Source organism: Phytophthora cinnamomi (assembly GCF_018691715.1).
Source record: "Phytophthora cinnamomi strain GKB4 chromosome Unknown Contig13, whole genome shotgun sequence".
NCBI lineage: Eukaryota > Oomycota > Peronosporomycetes > Peronosporales > Peronosporaceae > Phytophthora > Phytophthora cinnamomi.
Genome location: NW_027150946.1, coordinates 322,729 through 340,541, shown reverse-complemented (window position 1 = coordinate 340,541; position 17,813 = coordinate 322,729). Strand labels below are relative to the sequence as shown.

Here is a 17,813-nt window from a genome sequence, read left to right as displayed (position 1 = left end):
TGGGCTGACTTGGAAATTTGAGAAGTACATGTCCATGACATACTGTCCTCCTCTGTCCTAATTTCTCTGTGAAATCCATTACTCCAATAGAAAATACGTGGTACGACGCTCACATTCGGCGGCCACGGAAAGCAACACTTTTATCGTTGAGGCTGTGGATGTTTTATTGGAGAACTTGGGAGTAGCGATGTCCAACATAGGTAAACTAAGGTCGCAACATGAGTTTCAATCTGGGAGTGTCAGGTAAACTATAGCTGGAGGTCTGTAAACAGATACTATATCGTATTCCACTAAAAACAGAGAAAAATATAATACGACCGTAACTGCAAGTACGGAGGAGAATTAGAGTGCACCCTGGGCGCAAACCGCATTATCCGCGGAAAATAAAATGAAAAATAAGAGAATGGATGTCATGGTCCACGAGTGAATTGAACTAGACCTTGACTGTTTGGTAGCACGAAACTTTACAACTAAGTGACTTGAGGGCAATTTATCAAGATTCATGGAATGCCAATATTTCTCGATCAAATTGTGCGACTTAGGTCTCGAAAGTGCAACGATTTGGGTGTAGGATAATATTATCTGACCAATAACCCGGACAATTTTGGTTCATGGTACGGTCCGCGCAAGCTAACACGTCCGTATTATTGACATAGTTCCTTGTGCAGACCACACGCATGTCCAGTCTTATCTACTAATAGAGTATCAGTTTCCAGTAGTGCTCTCTCGGAGTGTGACTGGCAAAAGGCGAAGCGAATTTCCCACTTAGTATTGAAATGCAGTTCTGTTTTAGCTCCGATTACAGTATTATATCCGTTTGGAGCAGTAGCGCGGTGGGAGAAACGATCAAACTACCCGTTTGGAGCTGTAGCGCGGTGGGAGAAACAACTAAACTACCTATTTCCTGTTATTAAAGAAAAGATGAGAGCAGTACTATACAACATCAAATCTATATATTGTTATGCTGTCCGGTCCGCAAATGAAAATCCAGGGGCGAAGCACGGCTTTGTTAGAGTTTGCCTGTGACCGCGACCACGCCGCATAGGCTACGAAAAATAAACAAATCGAGGCAGGACGTAGCTTTGCTTCATCTTCTTGAAATTGAGGCCACGGATTTTCAGAGCTTCTCTTCGTGCGGCGCACTACTTTGTCTTAATGAACGGAGGCGACCACCCCTCACCTCCACGAGGATTGCGTGTTGCTTGAACGCGAAAAAAAAAACCGCGGATGTCGCTCGAGTGATCAGATAAATTACCTGTCACAGGTATTATACTCGAGTACAAGTTACTTGAAATAATAGATTTTTAACTTAATATAAAAACAGGATGGGTCAATACACCAGCATAATTTGATTAGAGCACAGGTAATTCAACACCACAGCGCCTGCTGAACCGAACCTGACGAATCATATTCACCAGGTATTTCGATTGGAGAATAATTGCACATGAGTGGCATCCGCCTAAGGACTCTGGATAAAATCCAGAGAACTTAACAGTCTACGCGCCTTCGCGTTGGGGATTATGGATGCGTTTCGCATAAGTTTAGAGAAGGTGTTTACTAGCTGAGCGCCGCCGCTTCGCGGCGGTGGTTGTGGGTTTGGTCACAGTAGTGTGGCTCGCCCGTCTCCGCTTCGCTCCGGCGGGCGATGGTTTCGTCAAAGGAATACATTGCTAAACTGAATCGCACTTCCGAAACAGACATGAAATTATGTACTTATGAAGTGTGTACTGCTGAATGCCTACTCCGCCTAAGCATCTTCGAATACCTGCGTGTACACAATGTTGGAAGTGTATGCACCGTCGTCTTTCTCCAGCTCTGGATACTCGATCAAAGCCTTGAACTTGGACCTGGATGTAACCCGCGACAGCGCCACATAGAGCTGCCCGTGGGAGAAACAGGGTGTCGCCAGATACAAACCCAGGTTCTGGACAGTTTGGCCTTGGGCTTTGTTGATGGTCATGGCGAACGATGGTACAACTGGAAACTGCTTATATCGCAAGGGGAAGGGGAACTCGCGTGCGTCCCCATCGCTGACGAAGACGATCCTTGGAATTAGAACGTTTTGGCCTAGGCGCTCGCTAGTCATGATGGTAGCATGAATAACGTGAGGCTTGAGCTGGACAACCGGTAGTCGCGTTCCGTTGCAGAGGTCCAAGTCGGGGTTCAGGTTTCTCATCATCATAATTGGGGCGCCTTCCTTCAGTGTAAGCTTGTGTGGAGGAATACCGTTGATAGTCACCGAATGCAACACCTCCGGTTCAAAGAAGTTGCCTTCGTTGTCGTCATCCACTGAATCCACCGATAGATACCCGCGAGCCTCCCCGGAGAGTCGTTCAGAGACGGCTTGGATGATGCGGTGCACCACGGCGTTGGTAGTCGTCAAGATGGTCCTGTTGGCGAAGTACTCGTCCGTAGCAACCTCGGGATCGTTGACGTCGGCGTACATCTTATCAATAATGTTCTTCAAACCCCGTGGAACAGCTCCAGGTGTGATTTCTTCGACTTCAATGTCGTCTCCTTCTTCGTAGATGTTGGCGATCAGAATATCGCGCGGAATCTTCGTATAGGTCCTACCCAGGGACCTGTTGACCTCGTGCCTACCCTCCCGACTTGTAGGAGAAACTCCGAGAAAGCGGCGAGCTCTGCGGCGGTGCTATCGTTACTTGCCGATTGTACACGCATGTTTTTCGTGAGATGCAGCTGTCTGAAGTGTCGCCATAGCATAGATGACTTCCGACACGCGTCGATGGTCTCCGCTGGTGTTCCGCGCACTACTACCGGCAACATCTAGCGGAATTCACCGGAAAGTACAGATACTTTCCCTCCAAAAGGCTCCTGGTCGTTACCCATAATGTCACGCAAAGACCTGTCGACCGCTTCGAAGGCGTGCCTGTGAGTCATTGCAGCTTCGTCCCAGATAACCAAACTGGCCCGCTCGATCAACATCTTGAGGCGCGATTGTTTATAAATCGCACACGTCGACTTGTCGTTCAGCTTGAGAGGTATTTTGAATGTTGAATGCACTGTGCGCCCACCCATGAGCAACAGCGAAGCAATTCCACTCGAAGCCACAGCAATCGCGATCTTCCTGGACAGTCGCACCTTCGCCAGGATATGCCGTAGCAGAGTTGACTTCCCTGTACCTCCCGGGCCGTCAATAAAGAACAGCTGGTTACCTTGAGCTGGTACTTCGGCCGCCTGGAAGATTTCGTCGTAAATAGCTCGTTGGTCATCGTTCAGCTGGCTTTCTTGGTCCACAATGGCTTGAAGCGTAGAGTGCTGGTACCCCTCCAATTCGCGTCGAATGAGGTTGTTCCGCAACAGCGAATCCAGCACCAGCCGCGGGTAGTCATCCAGCTGAGGGAGGTCAAAGTCCGCCACTACGTAGCCACTGATCTGGAACAAGTCGTTAAGGTCCTTGAGTGTGTGGAACCTGATCATGTCTTCCTTCGCCTGTCCTTCCAAGCCCCGGTATGTGTACGCGAAGTCTTCAGAAAGAACCTCGTAGAATCGATTCCACAGTACGCGAACCTCCGAAACTTGAGAATAAAAAATGGTCGTCGCGAAAAGCTGGCGGAGTTGGTACGGCATCTTGAAGGCAGCGGCTTCTTCTATACATGCAATCCACTCTGCGTCGTCTGCAAGGTAGCCCAGTTTGAATGCAGCTTGGCGGTACGACGCATACGTAACACCATCCACTGTCCGAAGCTTGGCAAAAGACTGTGGTCCCTTGCGGTGACATAGCAGTACACGCATGTAGAACTTCTCCATGTCCCGAGGGGTCACATGAACCATCCGCCCAAGCGCCGCTTGGTATTGTTTGCGATGAACCCATTTCTTTGCCTTGTCATCTCATCGGATTAGCTTCGGAATGTCTTGGTACACCATGGTCTTTGCAACTTGGTTCTCCGGGGCCTCACTCGCGCACAGTTCGAAGAAGCGGGTCAACATCGTGTGGCGACCGCGAGTAAGAACTCGATCCGGGTTGTCGCTCGAACGGAAGGTCATGAATTGCTCGTTCTCCAGGTGGATAGTCAGATGTACGATGGAGTGCGTCTTGCCTTGAACGGAGAAGTCGAGAAGCCGCATACATGCCTCTATCGGAGACATATACCTTGCGTTCAGAAACCGGAGAATTTCGTTGGGCTCCATCCTTGCGCCATTCGACTCACCACCCACCGTTTCCACAGTGATTACAGCCTGTCGGACCCTTGTAGACGTACTTGTACAGGTATTTGACTGCTGTGAGGGCCGTACAAACCTCCACGTTGATATGGCCGTTGTACTTCTGCGAAAAGTAGGGGTTGTACGGGACCGCCCACTGGTTAATGGTGGCGTTGTCGTACTCCCTTCCCTTGAACTTGAGTGCTCCTAGAGGCCGACGGCGACGTCTGCAGAGAGGAAACCCGTTCGCGTTTCCATGTGTAATCTCCACCAACGGCTTCGGGTATCCCTTCGCGCACTTTCCGTCCTTCATGCAGGGGCTAGAGGGGTTCGCCGTGCCACACGGTCCATGCATCATGCATGTGAGTACGGTCTCGTACAGCTGGGGATTGATCTCGGCGTCCGGAAGTTCCGCGGAGCACAACTTGTCGATGATTTGTCGTGTACGCGGTTTGGCTTCGTCTGAGAGAATAATTAGAATGTGTGCGTGTGGGAGGCCCCGCTTCTGGAACTCCACCACGTAGATCCTCGCCAGAACACGTCCCAGTACGCCTTCATCCACATCTTTCAGCATCGCCGCGAGTTTCTGCTGCCAAACGCGGGCTACAATGTCTAGGCGGTCTTGTGCGCTTTGGTTTGGCTCCGGTATCTTTTCCTGGATCTCCTCCCACGTAGGATTGCACGTCATAGTAACGAAGACGTCCGGTTTTCCGTACCCTTGCACGACAGCCATAGGAATAATCGCCCACCTTGGTGCAGTACCGACTCGTCACCGACTTTCTGGAATAACCGGTAGGCTACGTGCTCGCGGAGGGACATTTCACACTTCTTTCTGCGCACCACGTTGTTCGCATACACGTCTGTGTAGGTCCAACCCAGTTCTCCATGCGGAAGAAGTAGGGGGTACTGCAACGGGTCATACACAGAGTGTGTCTCGAAGATGCTCAGCAGCGAGTGATCTTTTGCACACAGAAGGATGTTGCGCGGACTGACCAAGTTGCCATCCTCGATAAGAGTCGCCCCAACTTCCGAGACCGTTGGTACGTTGTGGGTTCGTGGGTTTGACCTTTTTTCGTGTAGCCGGAATACCATATCAACCACCTCCTTTCCCGCCGCCTGGTCGGCGCGCAGCTTCTCCGCGAAGTTGCGAAATTGTTGCGCGAACGGATTGCACTCCGCCATCATTTGCTCGATCTCCAGCAGCGTTCCGGGATGAAAGTAAGCGAAGATACCTCGGCGTCGCTCCGCACGCTGTTGCATGTCTGGATCGACGATGTAGATCTGGGCAAACTTGGGAGGCATGGGCTCGTTTGTGAACGTATCGATACGCAGAAGCAGAGAGCCCAAGTAGTGCCCCATGGCTCCCTGAATGCGATACGTGTATACATCTCGTTGTACCGCAACGCTATCGTCTAGGTTCACGCCCCTGAAGTTGTACTGGTTGCTACAGGAAGCCCCAATCGATGTGAAAGCAAACACTTGGTTGTAGGCACGGATGCGGCGCCGAAACTCGGGGTCTGTGTACGACTGGTGCAGTCGCGGTGGCGCAGCAGGTAGTGGGGGTAACCGCACCGCTCCCTCTAAACAACAGCCTTTCTTGGACTCTGCAGGCCATTTCCACGCGTTGCAATGAGGGCAGACCGTAGTCGGAGGCAGTCTGTGGCGCCCATCGACAACGTTATCGCCGCTAAGCATGGAGACTCTGAAATCCTCTTGGTTTGCGAGTGCATGACCTCTGCGAAGAGTACTGCGGCGTATACGCTCCTGTTGTCGCCGCTCCTCTCTCTCCTCCTCCTCTTGGGCATCGCGAACCATTGTTTGATTCTCCCGGCGGGCGGCCCGCTCCGCTTCGACCACTTCCTGGCTTAGAGCAGCCCGACGTTCTTCTTGGCGAACACGGTCACGTTCCTGTCGGCCTTCTCGCTCCTCTGGTGTTTCCTGTTGTCGGCGTTGTTGGTGCCTAAGCCGATCAACCTCCTGTACAGCCCGCCGTTCATTCTCCGGCAGACCCTCACGTCTCTCTGAATCTCGCGTACGTTCTCGATCGGACTCTGTTTGTAAAGCCCGGCGTGCCCGCATGCGTTCTGCATCTCTACGTCTTTGACGCTCGGGTTGGGATCCCGTCAGGTTAGCCCTTCTAACTCGGGATATCTCTCTTTCTCGTGCACGGTTTCGTTCTGATTGAGACGCTGTCATTGCTGCGCGCCGCCTACGCGCTAGCTCCGCTGGGGTCGGGCTGGGAACTTGCTCCGTTGTGCTGGTATCCGCCGCAACAACTGTAGAAACAACAGACGCCGCTGCCGGGACCGAAGGTTGTTCTCTGCGGGCTGGTGGGGGCTCAACCGACGTATTCCCGGCCGCAACGTGACTCTCGACTGTCGTGACCGTTGCGGCTGTGTCTGTCACGTTAAACGCTTGCAATTCCTTGTTCAAGTTGTATCGTTTAGCCCTCCGACGTCCCTGGCGGCGCTTTTTAGCGGCAGGCTCCTCTGGAGTAGCTGGAGTTGCGTTGACACGCTCGTTGTCCCGCATGGCCTGCTCGATCTCCTCGCGTGTCCTTTTCCTTTTCGTTCGACCCATTTGGACCTACGCACACGCAACAGAGTCACATGGCGCGTTAGACATAAAGTCTAAGAACACCGTCGCCATTTCCTGGGTCCAATACACGCGCCCTGCCGCGGACACAGAAGCGCAAATAGGTGCGTCCACCGAGGCAGGTCACCCGGCTTTGCCGAGATCTGCCCCATTTACCCCGGATTGGTATGAGATTTCCCACGCCGCTGGCGGGCGGACGTGGGCACCTCAGGGTCGCGGCTCCCAAGAGCGGTCGCTGCGGCAAGTTCACGCGAATTCCTACGTCGGCGGCGGGTGCCAGCTGCAGTCTTTCTTATCATCTTAAAATGGGTATTGCTACCCATTTTAGAGAAAGTAACGGTCAGTATAGTGGAGAGCTGCAGTACCCAAATGCCATTCCCCAAGGTAATTAAACCCGGGGTGCAGGTAAGTGAGCAATGTTGCAGATTCGGGACGGCCTGCCTGGCATCTGTGCACCAACGGGGGAGTCTCGACTACATGGCCATGTCGTGGAACCCACTGCAACTCCCCCGTGGCCCCACCGAAGTAGGCACCAGGCCGCCCTTAATCCCACACTATAATACCTCGACTGCCCTGAAGGTACCAGTTATTCCAACAGGCGGAACACCCGAAACCGACACTTATATTACAGTTAGGAAACTATGCAGCTAAGCGTACCTGAGTCCCAGTACGGCAAATAAACAAATCGAGGCAGGGCGTAGCTTTGCTTCATCTTCTTGAAATTTAGGCCACGGATTTTCAGAGCTTCTCTTCGTGCGGCGCACTACTTTGTCTTAATGAACGGAGGCGACCACCCCTCACCTCCACGAGGATTGCGTGTTGCTTGAACGCGAAAAAAAAAACGCGGATGTCGCTCGAGTGATCAGATAAATTACCTGTCACAGGTATTATACTCGAGTACAAGTTACTTGAAATAATAGATTTTTAACTTAATATAAAAACAGGATGGGTCAATACACCAGCATAATTTGATTAGAGCACAGGTAATTCAACACCACAGCGCCTGCTGAACCGAACCTGACGAATCATATTCACCAGGTATTTCGATTGGAGAATAATTGCACATGAGTGGCATCCGCCTAAGGACTCTGGATAAAATCCAGAGAACTTAACAGTCTACGCGCCTTCGCGTTGGGGATTATGGATGCGTTTCGCATAAGTTTAGAGAAGGTGTTTATAATAGTCCATCGGCGACGAAGCATTTGGCGGTGTTTGAGACTTGTGTCGTACATTGGTTGGTTTGAGGTGGCAAAGGTGTAGAGAATTGATGACCAGCTACTTACTTCATGGGCACTCCTTGTTGAATATAACTGTTAGTTGACGGGTCGTCCCGTAAACTTCACATTTGAAACCGTCCCGTAACTCGTCCCGTAACTCGTCCCGTAACTCGTCCCGTAATACTATCATAAATTATCGTAAATTATCGTGTAATTGTAAATTACGTGCTCTGTATAACGCAACGAGAAGCACTGCGACGATCTTCTTTTCATTCTTAGTTTTCCAACCTACTACCGAGAAACTCAAGTTACAACGATGAAGTTCTTCTTTCAGGCTGTGGCGGCGGCTATGCTACTGGCAAGCGGCACCGACGCGGGTTGGGAAAGATATCGATTGAGCGAGAAATTCGGCGAACCACACGGCACTTTTTTTCGGATACGAACTTTGCCATCGCTGGACAAAGCGTGCAGTCCATCACGATCCGCACGGGCGAACGTGTGAATGGCGTCGGAATAGACGTTACAAGCCCGGACGGGAAGACGAGGAACAATCCGTTCCACGGTGGTAACGGCGGCAACCCAAAGACTCTCACTCTGAAATCTGGTGAACGCTTCCAGTGTTTGGAGGCCCACTGGGGTAAATATCATGGTCGTACGCGCATCCGGTACATTAAGATCACCACTACTAGTGACAGATCGATTGATGGTGGTACCCCCACGACCCAGACTGGAAAGGTTTGCGCACCGGATGGTTTCCAACTGGGCGGTTTTGAGGGTTCGTCGGGCGTGGAGCTCGATCAGGTGGGTGCCGTTTGGACCATGAACTAGGCTCGGATCAAGTTCCTACTCCAGTGCATCTGAGTGGTGGATTACTCAAGATGAGGCTACTACCGATTACCGAAAGCGCACGGAGATCAATTCGTGTAGATGTAGCGAGCGCCGAACCAGCTACTCCGATAATTGACAGTTTCCCGTTTGAAATCAGTTTTTTTTTTTTTAAGCGGTCAACGCTGGTGGCGCACTGTAGTAGCATCGTATTGGAGAGGCTGACTGGTTGGCCCCTTTGGCACTGTCAGTGACTAATCCAGAGCCTATTCTCTGAAATTTATTTCAGAGTCAAATACCCTTCAAAATACATATCGCATATTGGTTGTAAAGAGATAACCGCTTTTTCCTTGCTGGATATAATAAAATGCACAACACCATATACAGTGTACTACCTGAATATTACCTGTGTCGTCCACCTCAGCTAAGTGCGAAATCTATTAGCCAATAGGCTTTATCCTTGAAATCTATTAGCCAATCGCATTAATCAGATGTAGCACGAAGGTTAACCCATGCGATGCCACTCCAAGCGAGCGGTTCCCGGAGTCGTCTAACTGCAGAGATGTTTATGCTCGTCAAATGGCGTGGAGATGAGGATGGAGGGGGTGACCGCTGATCCTGTCGTCTAGTCACATGAGCATTCGTCGAAATTCTGCTACGGGACCAACGTTACCAGTTCTCAAATTTCCAACGTAACCTAACCCGCCCCATTATCTGAATAGCCAGACCATGAAGTTTCTGCCCTCCATCGTCGTTCTCCTTGCTGTCGCGGCTGTCGTGCCCAGCTCTGCTACGCGGGACCTGGGAGAACAAGCTGCTCCAGATAGCGCCTTCTTGTACGTACTCGTTCATGATGGCATGCTCATGTACTGCTCGGATCCTGTGGGTCCAGAGTTGAGTCTGGATGACGCTGCATGCGACCCACCAAATTTTGCGGTAGTATCCGGCCACTTCCTCGTTCCACCTCAAGACTTGTTGGAGATCGTCCTGTACGGAGGAATTTCCATAAATCAGTGATTTTCACTGAGATTCGTCGAAACGATTGTGAAAAAACCAAACTATTGACTCAGTGATTAGGGAGGTAGTACTACAGTAGTACTGTAACTGTACTATCATATTCCTGATCATCAAATGTGGTGTTGGATTACCTGTGCTCTAATTAAATTATGCTGGTGTGTTGACCCATCCAGTTTTTATATTAAGCTAAAAAATCTATTAATTCTAGTAACTTGTACTCGAGTATGGTGTTGTGCATTTTATTATATCCAGCAAGGAAAAAGCGGTTATCTCTTTACAACCAATATGCGATATGTATTTTGAAGGGTATTTGACTCTGAAATAAATTTCAGAGAATAGGCTCTGGATTAGTCACTGACAGTGCCAAAGGGGCCAACCAGTCAGCCTCTCCAATACGATGCTACTACAGTGCGCCACCAGCGTTGACCGCTTAAAAAAAAAAAAACTGATTTCAAACGGGAAACTGTCAATTATCGGAGTAGCCGATTTGGCGCTCGCTACATCTACACGAATTGATCTCCGTGCGCTTTCGGTAATCGGTAGTAGCCTCATCTTGAGTAATCCACCACTCAGATGCACTGGAGTAGGAACTTGATCCGAGCCTAGTTCATGGTCCAAACGGCACCCACCTGATCGAGCTCCACGCCCGACGAACCCTCAAAACCGCCCAGTTGGAAACCATCCGGTGCGCAAACCTTTCCAGTCTGGGTCGTGGGGGTACCACCATCAATCGATCTGTCACTAGTAGTGGTGATCTTAATGTACCGGATGCGCGTACGACCATGATATTTACCCCAGTGGGCCTCCAAACACTGGAAGCGTTCACCAGATTTCAGAGTGAGAGTCTTTGGGTTGCCGCCGTTACCACCGTGGAACGGATTGTTCCTCGTCTTCCCGTCCGGGCTTGTAACGTCTATTCCGACGCCATTCACACGTTCGCCCGTGCGGATCGTGATGGACTGCACGCTTTGTCCAGCGATGGCAAAGTTCGTATCCGAAAAAAAAGTGCCGTGTGGTTCGCCGAATTTCTCGCTCAATCGATATCTTTCCCAACCCGCGTCGGTGCCGCTTGCCAGTAGCATAGCCGCCGCCACAGCCTGAAAGAAGAACTTCATCGTTGTAACTTGAGTTTCTCGGTAGTAGGTTGGAAAACTAAGAATGAAAAGAAGATCGTCGCAGTGCTTCTCGTTGCGTTATACAGAGCACGTAATTTACAATTACACGATAATTTACGATAATTTATGATAGTATTACGGGACGAGTTACGGGACGAGTTACGGGACGAGTTACGGGACGGTTTCAAATGTGAAGTTTACGGGACGACCCGTCAACTAACAGTTATATTCAACAAGGAGTGCCCATGAAGTAAGTAGCTGGTCATCAATTCTCTACACCTTTGCCACCTCAAACCAACCAATGTACGACACAAGTCTCAAACACCGCCAAATGCTTCGTCGCCGATGGACTATTATAAACACCTTCTCTAAACTTATGCGAAACGCATCCATAATCCCCAACGCGAAGGCGCGTAGACTGTTAAGTTCTCTGGATTTTATCCAGAGTCCTTAGGCGGATGCCACTCATGTGCAATTATTCTCCAATCGAAATACCTGGTGAATATGATTCGTCAGGTTCGGTTCAGCAGGCGCTGTGGTGTTGAATTACCTGTGCTCTAATCAAATTATGCTGGTGTATTGACCCATCCTGTTTTTATATTAAGTTAAAAATCTATTATTTCAAGTAACTTGTACTCGAGTATAATACCTGTGACAGGTAATTTATCTGATCACTCGAGCGACATCCGCGGGTTTTTTTTTCGCGTTCAAGCAACACGCAATCCTCGTGGAGGTGAGGGGTGGTCGCCTCCGTTCATTAAGACAAAGTAGTGCGCCGCACGAAGAGAAGCTCTGAAAATCCGTGGCCTCAATTTCAAGAAGATGAAGCAAAGCTACGCCCTGCCTCGATTTGTTTATTTTTCGTAGCCTATGCGGCGTGGTCGCGGTCACAGGCAAACTCTAACAAAGCCGTGCTTCGCCCCTGGATTTTCATTTGCGGACCGGACAGCATAACAATATATAGATTTGATGTTGTATAGTACTGCTCTCATCTTTTCTTTAATAACAGGAAATAGGTAGTTTAGTTGTTTCTCCCACCGCGCTACAGCTCCAAACGGGTAGTTTGATCGTTTCTCCCACCGCGCTACTGCTCCAAACGGATATAATACTGCAATCGGAGCTAAAACAGAACTGCATTTCAATACTAAGTGGGAAATTCGCTTCGCCTTTTGCCAGTCACACTCCGAGAGAGCACTGCTGGAAACTGATACTCTATTAGTAGATAAGACTGGACATGCGTGTGGTCTGCACAAGGAACTATGTCAATAATACGGACGTGTTAGCTTGCGCGGACCGTACCATGAACCAAAATTGTCCGGGTTATTGGTCAGATAATATTATCCTACACCCAAATCGTTGCACTTTCGAGACCTAAGTCGCACAATTTGATCGAGAAATATTGGCATTCCATGAATCTTGATAAATTGCCCTCAAGTCACCTAGTTGTAAAGTTTCGTGCTACCAAACAGTCAAGGTCTAGTTCAATTCACTCGTGGACCATGACATCCATTCTCTTATTTTTCATTTTATTTTCCGCGGATAATGCGGTTTGCGCCCAGGGTGCACTCTAATTCTCCTCCGTACTTGCAGTTACGGTCGTATTATATTTTTCTCTGTTTTTAGTGGAATACGATATAGTATCTGTTTACAGACCTCCAGCTATAGTTTACCTGACACTCCCAGATTGAAACTCATGTTGCGACCTTAGTTTACCTATGTTGGACATCGCTACTCCCAAGTTCTCCAAATAAAACATCCACAGCCTCAACGATAAAAGTGTTGCTTTCCGTGGCCGCCGAATGTGAGCGTCGTACCACGTATTTTCTATTGGAGTAATGGATTTCACAGAGAAATTAGGACAGAGGAGGACAGTATGTCATGGGCATGTACTTCTCAAATTTCCAAGTCAGCCCAACCCGCCCTGTCATCCGAAGAGGCAAGTGATGACGTTCCTGCCCTACATCGTCGTTATCCTTGCTGCCGCTGCTGCCGTGGCCTGCTCTGCCACGAGGGACCTGGGAGAACAAGCTGCTCCACGTTCCAAATTTGTGAGACCATGCGACGTGGATGCCTGTGGCCCAGCCAACTCCGACAAAACATTAAAACCAGCAAATGCGGCAACTCTCTCAGTAATCATCCTTTGTACAAAACCTTTAAGCTGTGGTGTGTTCAAAAGCTGCTCAACCCCCCGTGCTTTGTGAAATAGATATCAAGTGGGCGGCTGAACAAGCAAAGCAAAGCAAGGCATACGCTTCGTTGGAGCAACCAATTTGAGATTCTTGTCAACACAAACAATACAAACCATGCACTCGACTACTCAGTGAATCAACCAAATGGCCGTGTCAGACAAATATATATTGTGGGTTACTTTGAAATCCCCGCGGAGCGGGACAGCATCTGGGAGAACTAGACCAGAGCTCGGAAAAATAATTATTTTATGTTACTGAGAGGGTGGGTCAACTGTCACTGGACTCTGAAGCACCTGCGGCCACGACAGGATCACCTGTCACTTCCATCCTTAGCCTTAAGCCGTTTGACGGGCAAACCCTTGTTCGACTCCAGGTACTGCCCGCGTCCAAGGCGGCCAGCATCCAGCTCTTCGTGCCCACTCCTGGTCATGGTCAACAACGACCACCACTGCAGAACGGCAATTACGCTGAGAAGAAGATCAACAGGCAGTGTCATACCGCAGGATTCCTGCAGCAGGGAGAATAATCCTGCTCAACCCGAAAATGCTGTGATTTCCCTAACTCTATGTTGCTGTTAGCAAACTGATGATGTTAAGTACTTCCTCTGTCCGGAAAAGTTGCAGGATCTAGACGTAGACCACGATATAATGACGATTGGTGACGACGATTGGTGACGCCCATGGCGATTTCGACGTCTGGATCATGCCTGCGTTGAGGAGCCCCTTGATCAAATCCGACACCTTATCTCTTAATCGCGGTGTGATCTTCCGAACGCGTTGAGCTATTGGTTTCGCGCCACCCACGTCGATATCGCAAACGACGCCCACGGCCGCGGGAGGCAGGGCGTTTCCCTTTCCCGATTAGCCACTTCCGTCTCTTCCAGATGATCTGACGCAATCGGTCTTCCTGTCGCGCGACTTCTTCGGTCGACTCTCTGTCTGGCGTCCCGACTTTCAAGTCATCGATTTTCACCTCGGCCGTCAACGAGAGATCAACCAGCAAGGCCATTTCGGACTCAAGGTCTTCGGCGAAGAGGTCGGATCCTTCATGGATCAACACCGCGTCATCTTCGTCTGTGTCGTCGTTGTCTGGCTCGGTCTGCTGTTCCGACCCCGACGTTGTCTCCTTCCGGACCTCTCTCGCCGCGGTCTCCCCCGTCACAACTGGCGAAGTGTCGGGTTGAGCTTCCCGTTCCTTCTGGGCCGATTCCCTGGAGCTTCCCTCGGGCAGCGGTTCCGGCTCTGGTTCCTTCGGGGCTACTACGGCGACGACAGTCAGCATTGACACCAGTCGCTGTCGCGCGTCGGGCTGTTCACCTTCCACCTTCGGTTTCGGTCGCAGGATCTGCCTGGGCGTTGGGAAGTGGGGCGCTTAACCATCGGCACGTCGAACTCGACCGGGACCCAGTTCTCGTCCGCGTCACACGTCGCGCCGTAATCCAGATTCTGCCACTCTTGGTAGTGGCGGGACCCCAACTGGACAAAACCCCGCGCTCGTGGGAGAACGTCGGTCGGCGTCCACCACGCCAGCGTCTTGTGGGCGTCAAGTGTTATCGCCGAGTCTCCCACGTTCGTCACGCGCAGCTATGTTCTTCTCCTAGCCTTGCCTTTCACGAATGTAGTGACCCATGACTCCTCTCGTGTTACCCACAGGAGTGGCGCGTTCCGGTCCGGCCGAAGCATGACCTATTACGTACGTCCCGGGTTCAGCCTTACAGGCGACTTAACGTTCACCTCGTGCATATTGGCGCCATATAACGGTCTCCTCACAATCATCTGAATGGGCACCTCGTCCGGGAGACACGCCGTGCCGTCCGCCGTATCGATGCGCACTCCAGCCGGCACCATGAAGTTCATCCCCAAGATTGCCTGTTGGCCAGCCAAGTCTCCGACCCACGGGTGCATATAGTACACCAAGTTCCCAGCCAAGGTAATTTTGACTTTCGCTCGCCCCACTGTGTAATATGTCTCATCGCGGAGTCCCACACACTCTTGCGTGATGTCCGTGTCGATCAGGCAGCCTACCTCACGAGCAAAGGTGGTGTCCACAATGGACACCTCGGCTCCTGTATCAAGCAACAGCACAGCGCGGCGATTGTCCAACTTCCCGTGAATCTTGGCCTGTTTGTACCACTTGTGCGGCGCGTAGTGTTTCCAGTCCCCGCGTCGCTCTCCTGGTTGCAAGTTTATCTCGTCCAGGAGCGGCTCCCGTGCGAACTCGTCGTCCGTCCTACGTCGGATAGCTGAAACTCGGGGTGCACGTTCTCGCGTGGTACATTCCAGGTTCGATTCACACGTATTATCATTCAGGGAAGTCTGGCTCTCACAAACCACCTCTTGCGACTTCTTGGCCACATATGCATAGACGGAAACAGGTCGCTCGTCTCATACTAGTTTCCAAGCCAGCGAGCGACCTAGTTTAACATCTTCTCGGCTGTCGGGGGCAGCATTCCTGCGTGTTTGTGCGGATCAAACCACTGGCGAAGCTGGTTGAAGAACTCTTCGAACGGGCATTCTCCGGCATCATGCACATCACCGCAGGCCTTGCACACTTTCAAGCATCGATCTGTCGGATGGTGACCTCCACAGATTGTTGGCGTCAAAAGACGCCAACAATCTCCATCGTCGTGGCGACGCGACCCACAGTGAAGGCATCGGTGACGATCACGTCCCGAGTCTTCCGAGTCGAGGTTGCGACGCGGGGCCTCGGCGGGAGGTGCCAGACCGGTAACGAACAGTCTGGTCCGCTCTTCTTCCTCCTCGTCCTGGTCGTACAGACGATCGTCACCGTCGTGACTTTCGCGTCCTGAGTCATACTCGTACGGCGCGGCTTGAAAAATCGCATGGACCACTCGGGCCGGTTGGGATGACGGTGTCGGTGCCTTCTGGCGGAACTTGTTCGAGCCGAAGAGTGTTTCCTCTGGCGGGCCATCCCGCGGTGCCGGGCACGCAGCTTCTTTTCCAAGGCGACGGAGTCCGGGACATCCATCAGTGTGAGACGCGAGGCGAGCTCTTGCCCCTGAGTACTCAGCGTCTTGACGATGTGTTCGGCGTGTTCTCGCTTCGCTTCCGTTGTGCCATCAGCGTACGGGATATTGGCTCGCAGACCGGCGACGTTGAGCCGGTACAAGTAATCCAGCGGAGTCTCATCGGGGCGTTGCATCGCGTGATAGTAGCGACTCGCCATCGACACCCCTTTCCCGCAGTACTGGATGCGGAATTGCTCCATCAGTTCTGTCCATGACGTTTTGACCTTCTTCAGAACCTGGAGGTACCATTGACGCGCCGGACCGTTCATCAGGTCGCTGAATAGCCCGCAAACTTCTTCCCCCGTCATTCCGTCGCGTCGAGCTGCACACTACAGATGTCGGAGCCACGCCCGGGCATTATCCTCACTGGCATCTCGATCCTGAAATTCCTTCAGCTCGGAAGACGCCGAGAGACGCAGTCGCGTGAGGCTCGTGCCGGTCGTTGCAGTTGAAACCGCGGCCGCGTTTCTGGGCGTCCCGATGTCCAAGTCGAACAAGGCGTCGGGATCTTCGTCCACCTCACATCGAGGTTCTGATCCCGACGTGGAGTGTGAACTGACGGATTACATGGTGACGTCGGCCGGCACTGGGTGCCGCATCATCGCTAGCGCGGAACGTATTGGCGGAGGTGGCTCGGAGTGAGCCGCAGTCGCCTGAGGGTTCGGCGTGTGCATCGCTGTCGACCTCATGAGTCGGATGATAGCGTCTCTTAGCGTCGCGGGGAACGCCTCTCCCGTGGTCGTCGAAGGGTCGGCCCGAGCTGGCGCGGCGGCCATTCAAGGTCATACGCTTAGGCGATTTCAGGCTGCTGTCAGAGTCTACGCTCGACTGGTATCGAGGCGGGGGCGACGGTGTTGTTGCCGACATTTGAGTCGTGTCCGACACGGACGGGGCTCCATCGCGCTCGACGGATCCCGCTAGAACCGTCAGGGGCTCCAGCACATCTCGGATCATGCACGTCCATGCCTCAGCATCCCAGTGGCACACCTTCTTCATCTCAAACGCGCCCAACACGGAGCCAGATTCGTGCAGCATCTCGAAGAGCGTCGGCGCCGCACGCATGACACTCGTGAGGCTGTCGAAGTCTGGCGCCAGGAATGGGCCCGTGAACTCGCTCATCAGCTTGGGCTTGATAAAACTCAGGATCAGGTCACGCTCCAGTGGCCGAAACAGCCCTGTGCGGGCCAGCACGTGGCGCATCTCCGCAGCGGTGTACTGGCGTCCCGTGTCCTTGCCTTGCGGCTTGGACAACGATTCGTCTGCCGAGTCCGGCGCACGCAACTTCTTCTTCTTCTTCTTCTTCTTCTTCTTGGGCGACTTGCGTTTGGCGACGGCCTTGGTGGTGGTGGTGGGGGGGGGTTGTCGGTTTTCAACCTTTTCAGGCTTCGGACCGGTAGTGTAGTGGGTCTAACTTGACTCATTACTTTAACTTACACGTCGCGCTACATGTATGAGGAAGCGTAAGTACTTAGTAATTACTTGAGTTAATTATATTTGAATACACAAATATAATTTAAATCAGATAAGACTCCAAGTGACTTAGATTAGGTAAAATGAGAACTGTATTGTTTGTAAATTGATCTTCCTCCGAAATCTGCTAAAACTGTTTATCATCTATGAAAGGGGTTGACTGCGGCTGGCTGTCAGAGCCCCGTCAACATGC

At 51.5% G+C, this 17,813-nt stretch overlaps 1 protein-coding gene across 1 annotated transcript in view; it reads right to left on the bottom strand.

The window, feature by feature from the left end:
* The window catches only part of IUM83_19491 (uncharacterized protein), a gene marked incomplete at both ends in the record, with an annotated part of 50,403 nt that overhangs the window by 22,393 nt on the left and 10,197 nt on the right, over positions 1–17,813 (bottom strand). The window contains one exon of the mRNA XM_067944543.1: positions 17,016–17,485. Coding sequence (XP_067797757.1) covers positions 17,016–17,485 — 470 coding nt within the window. The remainder of the gene's footprint in view (positions 1–17,015; positions 17,486–17,813) is intronic.